Source organism: Hakea prostrata, chromosome 4 (genome assembly GCF_041222555.1).
Source record: "Hakea prostrata isolate BN-2017 chromosome 4, UWA_Hpros_2, whole genome shotgun sequence".
Classification (NCBI taxonomy): Eukaryota; Viridiplantae; Streptophyta; class Magnoliopsida; order Proteales; family Proteaceae; genus Hakea; species Hakea prostrata.
The window spans coordinates 6,244,029-6,254,060 of NC_142603.1; the positions used below are offsets into that span (position 1 = coordinate 6,244,029).

The 10,032-nt window shown below is 36.4% G+C and overlaps 1 protein-coding gene across 3 annotated transcripts in view; it reads right to left on the minus strand.

The window, feature by feature from the left end:
- Window positions 1–8,048, minus strand: part of LOC149017391 (MATE efflux family protein) — a 17,989-nt gene extending 9,941 nt beyond the window's left edge. For 2 of the 3 annotated variants that reach the window (XM_089151740.1, XM_089151739.1), the window contains exons 1-6: window positions 7,758–8,048; window positions 6,946–7,389; window positions 3,240–3,382; window positions 2,624–2,767; window positions 2,336–2,505; window positions 1,890–2,025 (exon numbers count right to left, since the gene is read on the minus strand). In XM_089151740.1, coding sequence (XP_089007866.1) covers window positions 1,890–2,025; window positions 2,336–2,505; window positions 2,624–2,767; window positions 3,240–3,382; window positions 6,946–7,322 — 970 coding nt within the window. In that variant the 5' untranslated portion in view covers window positions 7,323–7,389; window positions 7,758–8,048. Of the gene's footprint in view, window positions 1–1,889; window positions 2,026–2,335; window positions 2,506–2,623; window positions 2,768–3,239; window positions 3,383–6,945; window positions 7,726–7,757 lie in introns of those variants that run through there. The other variant, XM_089151741.1, reaches the window with a different exon arrangement.
- Window positions 8,049–10,032: the final 1,984 nt, after the last annotated feature.

Consider the following 10,032-nt stretch of genomic DNA (forward strand, 5'->3'; position numbering starts at 1 on the left):
GCTCCGTCTAGATTAAAAACTATGAGAAAAATTATATCCGTTGGGAGGTTGGGCCAAGCAATTGAACGCCATCTTTATAAGCCTAACCACCCCCATTTGAGAGCTTCTACCTTGCCTATTGAGTTATTACTCCCTTACAACTCTAAAGCTCTCAAATTTGTGAATAAACATTAATTACTTGCCTTCCAACTTCACTCAACTTTGAAGAACATTCCAAAGTTATCAAGCAAGCTCATTGGAGTAGAGCTTGAAGTGATTGAAGGCCATTGGTACTTTATTAGTGGTGCATTCATTCCTCATTTGAGCACTCATCATCATTGCATCACACTCACAAAAGGGGTAAAGTGTCACACCCCTTGTTAGGTAATATCCTCCATCTCTTATATTGTCTTATTATTCAATTCTAGTCTAGGTTGATTAAAATTGATAGAGGGTGCTCTTGCCCCCATTTAGAACAAAGATTGTAAAGGATGCTCCTGCCCTATTTAAACAAATATTTTACAGGGTGCTCTTGCCCTATTGAACATATATTGTAAGGGTTTGATCTTTACCTACCGTATTGAAAGATAATCACTAGTGGAATACTCTCTTGAGGCCAAAAGAGGAGTGGACGTAGACTTGCAAAGTTGAACTACTATAAAATCATTGTCTTGTGGTTAATTGCACTATCTTAATTTCATTGAAATTTACAATTTATCTTGTATTTGCAATTAAACTAAAAAATTAGGCAAATCCACTACTTGCAACCTATTCACCCCCCCCCCCTCTAGGTTGCTTTAACACCATTGGTATAAGTAAATTCTACTAGTAGAAGGAAAATGTTATTCCTTGGTCTTACAAATGAAACGAGAGCTGAGCCCTGGTTCACATACCAATAAGTAATCAGCATAGAACTAAAGTAGAAAGTATCCAAATAAAATTAAAAGTAACCCAAAATGCTTGAACAATGATCCATGGGATGCAATGCACAGTGGAGCACCCTAGATACTGATATCTCAAGGGTTTCCAGAGGGAACAGAAAGGAACATAATTCTGATCACTGGTCAGCACAAAATCTTCACATTAGTTTTATGGGGTGATTGGTGCACTAGATATAGTAATTGATGGTTCAAATATGATGTAAAAAATATGCAGCCAGGACAACTATAAAAGCAGATGCAAAATCATCTTATTTAGATCCAACAGCCAGGTCTATAAGTGCAGAACTTGCAGATGAAATTGAAAATCATGAAAAGAAACTGAATTGAAAATCATGACAGGAAACTGAAATTACAATAATCAAATAGAGCTAAAACCGCATAAAAATCTAGGTAATGGAAGCAGGAAAAGCAGAATAGCAGATAACACTATCTAAAAAGCAATAAACCTGGGATAGAATACAGCATAAAAATCTTCAGTTAATTCCCAAAAATCATTATCCAGAATCCAGAAAAAGACCAGCTAGCCATTCTATATTCTCCAAAGCTTCTTATTTCTACTAGCAATTGAAATCAAGTGACTTTGACCCTGACACTTTAACCGACTCCTGGTTGAACAGTTGAACCCTCAGCATTTAGTCAGACTCATTAAAATTAAAAGCAGCAAAAACCACGCATGAACTATAAATTGAAGCAGTTTAACCCATTACAGATTTACATTGCAACTTAAAACCATCAAATAAAAAGCCCTCATATATTCAACTGAAATCACTGAGTAACATCCGAATTCGTAAAGCCTTGGGCTTTTCAAAGCGGCTGACCAGACCACGGAGTGGAGTAATTCACAAATCTTTTAAGAGACATAAACCCCACATGTCCACATAGCATTTTTATAGATTATTAGCCTCAATGCCAATGAATTCAGGCAACTCCTAGTCTATAGTCTAACACTTTGGATGACAAAACACTTGCCTAGACATAATGCAGGAGTCCTTGTGTCCTTAAACCCACGAAAGACACCTTGAAGAGCCAGAGAAAGAACAACTGCAGGAGCACCTAGAGCCCTCAAGGAAAGAAATTGTTCTGCTGGAATGTGCATGGATGAATCCTGTTAAGAAACTGAGCTCAGTTAAAAAAATCCCACATATATGTAAAATGATGCCAGGAAAGAGAAGGGCTTTTTTTTTTTTTTTTTTGGGTGGGGGGGGGGAAGGGGGGAGGATGATGCAATCAAAAATTGAAAACAGGGCTCTTCCAGAAATTAACATGCTGGAGAAACACATTATGACCAGTTGACAGATGTTACACATTACGACCAGTTGACAGATGTTACTCTGTTGAAGAGCATATCACATGTGATTGAGAGAGAGAGATTCTGGATTGTGATGACCTCCTAGCAAGTTCAGAATATAACTTACTGATGATATGCCCATAAGGTTGAGAAACAACCCAGCACCAAAGTACAGGGCTAAAGCCTCAAAGATGCCAATTGCAAGAGCTAACAATAAGGCGGTAGAAACAGATGGAAGTTGCTTTCTTTCCTCTAGTTCACCAGGCAGTTTACCATTACTCCCTTGCTCTTGAAAACCTTCATTTTATAAACCAATCAACCCATATTCAGGTGAAAAGTGGAATACCATGCCTGCAACCTTTTTATGGCTTAAAAAAAATATATCAACATATAACAACAACTTATTGACCTTTACCTGAAGAAGATTCATTGACTTTGTTTTTTGAAATATCTTCAGCAACAAATGAGGTTGCAACACTGAGGAGAGGTATGTTAAATAGCTTTGATATAATGTTGAAGACTGAAATCGAAACACCTGCAGAAGCCAACTCTACAGGACCTATTGAACATGACAAAAAAGTTGAGAGTTATGACCTCTCCATAAAGCTGAAGAAAACATGCTTCACATGGCATTTAACTTTAGGATACAGATAAAATGAAAATCAATGAATAAAATTATATAAAGCAAAAAATATAATAGTTCAGATTCAATTTTTTAAGGTACTTGATTAAAGTGAAGAAAGACCAAAGGAAAAAAGGGGACAGAAATAACTTATGGCCCTGTACAAAGTAAAACAGTCCTAAAAAAGGTCTGCACATATAGAATCAGCAATAATGCAAATGGTTGAAGTCCAGAAAACAGTCTAAAGCTCATCACAATGAAAGTGCCTATTAGGAGAATCCGATCAAAAGTTGAAGATGCCAAGAACTGAACAAGGACCTTCTTAACTAAGATAATTAAATCAGAACAGAAAAGGTAGTTATTTATTGTTACAAGCTTTGATCAATTGAACATGAAGCACAGGAATTACCCAATCTACCAATATAAGCAGTCTCCATCAGTTGTGTTAATGGCTCAATTGCTTGTCCTGCAAGTGCTGGTAAAGCAAGAATTATGAGCTCATTTTTGACACTCTGAGAATGTGACTGGCTACTAGAAGTCTCCACCAACCCACTACAAAAAGTGACAAAAGAACCACAGAAGAAAATTTAAGAAAATTTAGTCAATAAAGAAACATAAGTATACTCAAAAATAATCAATTAGTCTGAAGAAGATAAAGTCAAAATGAATCTCAAGTGAAATTATTTTGAAAAAGAAAAGTTGTACAGTATACAGTACACAAGAGAGTGAGCATGAAACATAAAGAGCCTATCTGAAGATCACGTAAGAAACCCATTCTAATTACATATTTAAAAATGAATTGTTTTAAGGCACGACAACCCTTAAGGATCAAGAAAAGGTAGGGAAGTACAAAGGCAAAGAGAGAATCTAAGAAACTAATACACAAAAAAAGAAAACTTCAGCATATTGTGCTTTTATCAAAACCTGGGCAATAGGAATGCCAAAAAATGTACACCAGCTTACTAGAAGAAAGTCATGTGAACACCAGTGAAATAGGTAAAGTAATGGTAAGAATTTAAGAAGGGAAAAAGTATAAATAAACAAGGGTGTATCAAGTGCACAAGGCTCCCATCACTGCAAGGTCTGTGAAGGACTAAAATATAAATGGCATACCATTTTTTGATAAAAATAATTTTCAGGTACTATCAAGCAGAGGTGTTGGAAAAATCTTAAAGAACATTGGGGCATATATAGCAAGGCATTGGGTGACAAATGGATTTTATAAGGAGGACCATGTAGCATAATCCAGACCCTTCTCTATGGACCAATTCATCATTAGATAAAGAACTAGTTTTATGGAGAAGACCTAACAAAAACAAGAATTTCTCCAAGATGCATTAGAGTGGACTATGGTCTAAAGAGTGATGCAGAATATCACCAACTTGGGCTTCTTTCCTTGGGAATAAGTCTAGGCTTGGGTTTCCATATATGTTGGGACTTTGATCCCATAGGTTTTCTATGCAATCCCACTTTTATGGGCCTAAACTATGGTAAATCATGTAGCATATGAAAAAAAAAATTAAATCTCCACACATGGTTTTAAATTTGTGTGGTTTTGCTGGTTCAGAATATGATCAGAGTGATAGCCATTTTAAGTCGTAATTGGCTCTGTTTCCAGTCCAGTTTCCTCATCCTTTTAAGTTACCTAGTAGGTCAAGGATTGGGTTAGGCCTTACCCTTTTAAATAGGATTGTATTTTTGAAGTCTTCTACTTAAAGTTGTAAGGGTAGGTACTGAAAACAAACTGACAAATAGGATTATTACTTCTTTGTGAGAGCTATTCAGTTTCCCCTTCCTCTTAGTCAAAATTTTCATCTCTCCCCTAGTTGCTAAGTTCAATCTCCTTCATAAGCATCCTTCAAGTTGGAGGGATATTTGCAAATTCAAGGACATCATTGAAGATTCAACCTACTGTTCTTCTCTGAAGTATAAGTTGATCCATCCCCAACCCCTCATCTCTTCTTTACTACTCTACAACCCCAAACCCCCAACATCCCCTTTTGTTTATTCAATATTTCAAGACCTAAATCATTCACAGCCAATTCCTGCCATCAGAAAACCTTCCCCATCGAATACTCCCCTGCCCCAGTGGCAAATTCAATCCTTGATTCCACCCATCTTAGAAAACCCCACATCTGGTTTCCCATAGGAAACCCTGATTTTGATCCAGCCTAATCCAACCATTACTTTTGTCCTGTATTGGATTGATTCACCCTCTCCATAGTTAGAAGCTAGCTAGACTCAAGCCCCATCCCCTAATTCCAATTGTAAACCCTAAAATTCCTCTTTTTTCACTTTTTTTAAACCCAACATCCTAACTCTAAGTTGCTGAAACTTCAAATTCAGGACTACTCATTCCTCAACAAAACCCCAAAACTTCAATGATAGATCCCCCACCATCCAATTGACATAACTCAATCATCAAACCTAACCTTAGTTTGACCAAAAAGCCCTAATTTGGCTTGTTCTGAAGATCCTGTTTACCAGCTTGTACTTGATCTCCTACCAATCTAAGACTACATCAAAGAGATGGTACAACAAATCCTGATCAACCCTACAGCTAAGGCAGAATCACCCTTACAACCCTACCGATTGAGGGATCACAAGCTTCTGAATCGCCCAAGTGATGAGACATAAACCATCCAAACAATAAGCATTTGGGCAATCTAAAACATCTTCAGCTTCAGCTGAGACACGTTGGTAAAATGGCAGTCAATTAAACACTTCAGAACACAGAAGTCCATTGGGTGTCTCTCAATATGGGTTCAACGAAGTAGGATCTACATATTCATGGTTCAAAGATCAAAGACACGAGGGGGGCACTGTGCATCTTATTGCCAGTATCTCATCTTAACAGCCAATGCTCTTGATACTGACCTAGCTTCAAAGGCATCATGAACTTTAATGAGGAAATTTGAAATTCTCATACCCACAACAATCAACCAAGAGCACATCCCTTGTAAAAAGGTATAGACAAGGTATGGAACTTCCAACTCTATCGAATAGCCAGCATTCCTTAAAATTAAGGGGTAATCATTCATTCTGGTAAAACAAACACTACTGCTCCCACCAGTACCAAAGACCTGTAGGAAAACAAGGAGCACCAGCAAATGACGAAAATGATACATCCTTGTAAACCATCACTTAATGTCTGGAATAAATTTAATCAGTCAAGCACATCAAAGTGTTGGAAGTCTTTATCTTTACCCACCAGGAACATCCCCTAAATATTATCTTACCTTGACTTCCCATGGGGGATATCTCAAGATCCATTTGTCTTTTGATTAGAGAAACCACAGCAAGAGATCTCTATGGAGCACTGGTAATCCATGTGATTCTGAACCTACCCTAAGTGATTCTTGGACTCAAGAATACATCCTTATTGAGATGTGAAGAGGAACATACCCATTTGGCCACCTAAAAGGTCCATGTCACTCTCCAGATTTGTTTCAACACTACGCCACCATGAAGCTACATACAGGAATGACTCTAACAAGGCTGTGAACCATAACTACTTCCAAAAGATTATGCTTCTCTAGTGAGAGGCACATTCCTGGAAGAAGAAAAAAAGAGGATGGTATAATTTGCCCATGTTTTCTTTGACCTAATTTCTCCCCCTGCATTCCTCATTGTTGCGGATGCAATTGCAATGTTGCTTGGCCCCGAGAGGTCAGTCTTGTTTAGGTAGTTGTGTGTGATTGTCTTCTCAGTAGGAATTATCTTTTTTTCTTTTTTGTTTTTCTCAGAAGGGTAGGGGGAGGAAGCTCATTTCTCTTTTGGGAGCTCTGCTATTGTCTCCATTTTGGCTGGTTTCAGCCCTTTGCTTCTTAACGTTTTCACCTTTGCTCTTCCCCTTTTGTTTCCCTGCACATCTTATTAATCATTTTGTTTTTGTACCAGTGTTTATGTGTGTGTGGACTATCCAGAACAACCTTGATAGGAAGTACAAACACTCTCCCGGAACAGTTGGGATTTTGAGTATGTAAATAACATTCAATTTCGAGTATGTAAATAACATTCATTTTACCTTTGTGTCTATTCTAATAGAACAAGAAATAGGGATGCTAATAAAATTTATGAACCAAGAGAGGTACATGGTAGTTGTGGAATCTTACAAGATTTTCTCCTTCAAACTGCTAAGAGAATTCCCATTCTTTGTGAGTCTCCCCTCCACATTGGTAGAATCCACATCGCTAGAATCCATCTCACAATCTGAAAAATACTGGTTATAGACCATAGGGAAAACTCGTTTTCTGCAAGTTCTTCCCGACGAGGAGAACAGCTTCATACAGTTGGTGGAACGAAGACGATAGTTGATATCATTGACAGAGTGGATTTTACTCTTATCATTTGATTGGAGCCTGACGCTGTTGCAAACCACATTTGAGCTACTGCGACCAAATACCCCACTCATCTTACTTCTCGGGTTACTTTCACGTATTTTACTCTTCAGTCCAATATATTGTGAAGCACAGAATTGGGCAGATGCCATTGTAGGAGACAGGGCTTATCTCCTTATACAGTTATACTCGTATCCAAGTCCAAGGTCCAGAATATCCCTGAAATTATGCAGTGGACGTGTGTGAACGATTAAAATTGAAAATCCCTCTACCGATATAGTACAAGTAATAATTCAATCCAACCAAACTCAAATATCCAACTAATTAATTAATGGACCATTTGCAACTCATAAGAGAGATACTTCAAAATTAACAGCACTTAGAAAACCAAGGAACAGTTCATATTTCATTACACCGAAACGATTACGAAAGCTTCCCCAGTTGGTGAAATCCTAGAGGAACAAGGAACCACATTCGAGATTAAACCTAGAAACTCTGAAAACCAACCATGGATGAGTTCAAGATACAGTAACTTTAATCGTCTAATGGCGTTAGAGAGAAGAACACCAAATTGAGCATAGCAGTACCTAATTACTGCACAAGTTGATTGAAAATGAGCAAGCAATGAACACCAATTGGAAGATGGGAACAAACGAAAGTCACAACGGAGTCGAACTCAATAATCTCTGGGGAATCAGTTTGGTTGTCTACAGCTACCACAGACTATATAGTTGCGTTATGTCCCTTGTATCATCACGCAGAACGAAGTCCCTCAGGTTTCTATGAACTGAGGACCTACGGAGATGTAACTGTAGAACACAACACCGGCAGGGTTTTCGGATTTCCTTTTCGAACGGTTGGAATTCTTCTAAGTAGCAGTCGGCCATGGCGGACGTTTCACGGTTGGGAGGATTGGATTTTATAGTCGAAGCAAAAGCAATGAGACGGTTTTTCACATTTTAAAATTTACAATTTACATTTTACATGATGCTACGGTAATCATTTTTGGTATATTTTACACAGCACACACCGTATAACAAGCGATATGTCTAATGTTCCAAATAAAAACAGAAAAGAACACTCTAGCGAGGTGCAAAAGGAATGGGTGGTGCTTCAGTTCTCCAATTGGTCAAGCGACACATTTTGAACCGTTGGATCGAGATCTTGTCGAGATCGAAATTTTTGGATCCAACCGTCCAAATTTTTGCTTGACTAAAGCAATTTCGAATTTTAAGAGCTTAAAAAAGACAATAAAATACGGGGAAAATAATAATAATAAATATCACTTACCTCTCCGTTCACTCAAAGTTCAAATAATATCACTTACATCCCTATTTACCTGGTAAAAATGATTCAAACTTGAATACCATCAATTACCACCTTTGTTACCTTGCAAATGTATCAAACACTTCTCATCTGTTAACTTTTTTTTTTTAATTTTAAATCCAAAATGTCCTTAATTAAAAAAAATATTTTAATCTAAATTCTAAAATTTTCTCAATTGCATTAGTAGTTAAATCTTAAATTACCCTCAAATAAGGAGCATAGGAGTACTTTGTGGTTCTAAGTATAAAATGAATTGAGGGTAATTTAGGGTGTTAACTAATAAAGTAATTGAGAGTATTTTAGGATTTTAATAATAAAATTAATTGAGAGTATTTTAAGGTATTAAATACTAAAGTAATGAAGAGTATTTTAGGGTTTTAACTTTAACATTTTAGGATTTGACTTTTGGGATAATTGAGGGTAATTTGAAAGTTAAACCTAAACATCTTCTCAAATAATGATAGTTTGGAAATTAAATAAATATTTCACCTAAAAAGATTAACAAAAGAGATTGGTAAAAAAAAATTAACAAAATGATACATTTGTCAATGAGGGTGTCATTGGTCAACTAAAATAAGAGATAAAGCGATATTCGGCCACACCCCGCCCCCACCCCACCTAGCAAAAACCCTAGGTAATTAGCAAAAAAAAACACGCATAACCCAAAATTATGTCAAATTGGTAATTATTCAAAATGTCTCTTAATTTTGCATAATTGTGTCTTTTCAGCAAATTCTTTTAAGTCATTATTTAATTATTTAATAATTTCTAAATTACCCTTAATCTACTATGACTTTACAATATTTGCCATCAATAAAATGGAATCCTATATTTTATCTTCTTCGTTACTCTATGAATTTCTTCTTACTCCATGAATTTCTTATTTTTATTTATTTTATATTATAAAATATATATTCATCATTTATTTTAAATAATTAAAGATTCTAATAGAAAATCGGGGCTGCAATTGGCTGTTTAACTTTGGTCCGCTTTCCCAACTATCTTCCCTATTCAATTATCACATGTTCAACCTCATTTCTGTGTTTTTTTTATTGAATCTTGCAGAAATTAAAATATTAATAAATTGGTTACGAGGTATTGGGTCCGTCATCAGCGCTACTCACGCCTTTTGGCCTTGATCGGTCTTCAACTTTTTTTGGTGATTAATCATCGTCATTAGTTTTTTTCTCGTTTATTATTTCCGTGCTTTTTTTATTTTTTCTTTCATGTTCCTCTTTGCTTCGTGTCTCTTTTATTCCCTAAATTGGTCGGGCTCGTTTATCGGTTTTGGGCGTTTTTTGTTACTTCGGTCCATCTTTACTCCATGAATTTTATCTTCTCTTTAATATTTTATGAATTTCATCCACCCCAATAACAAGATTCACAATCCAACTACAGATGTAAATTCCAAGACAAGGCGACACCTTGAATCATGTACAGTGAATCATACTTACAACAAGCCTAACATGACAGTAGATTACACCATGAATGGACATTAAGATTTGATTTATTTCAAAGCCACAATTGAAATGGACG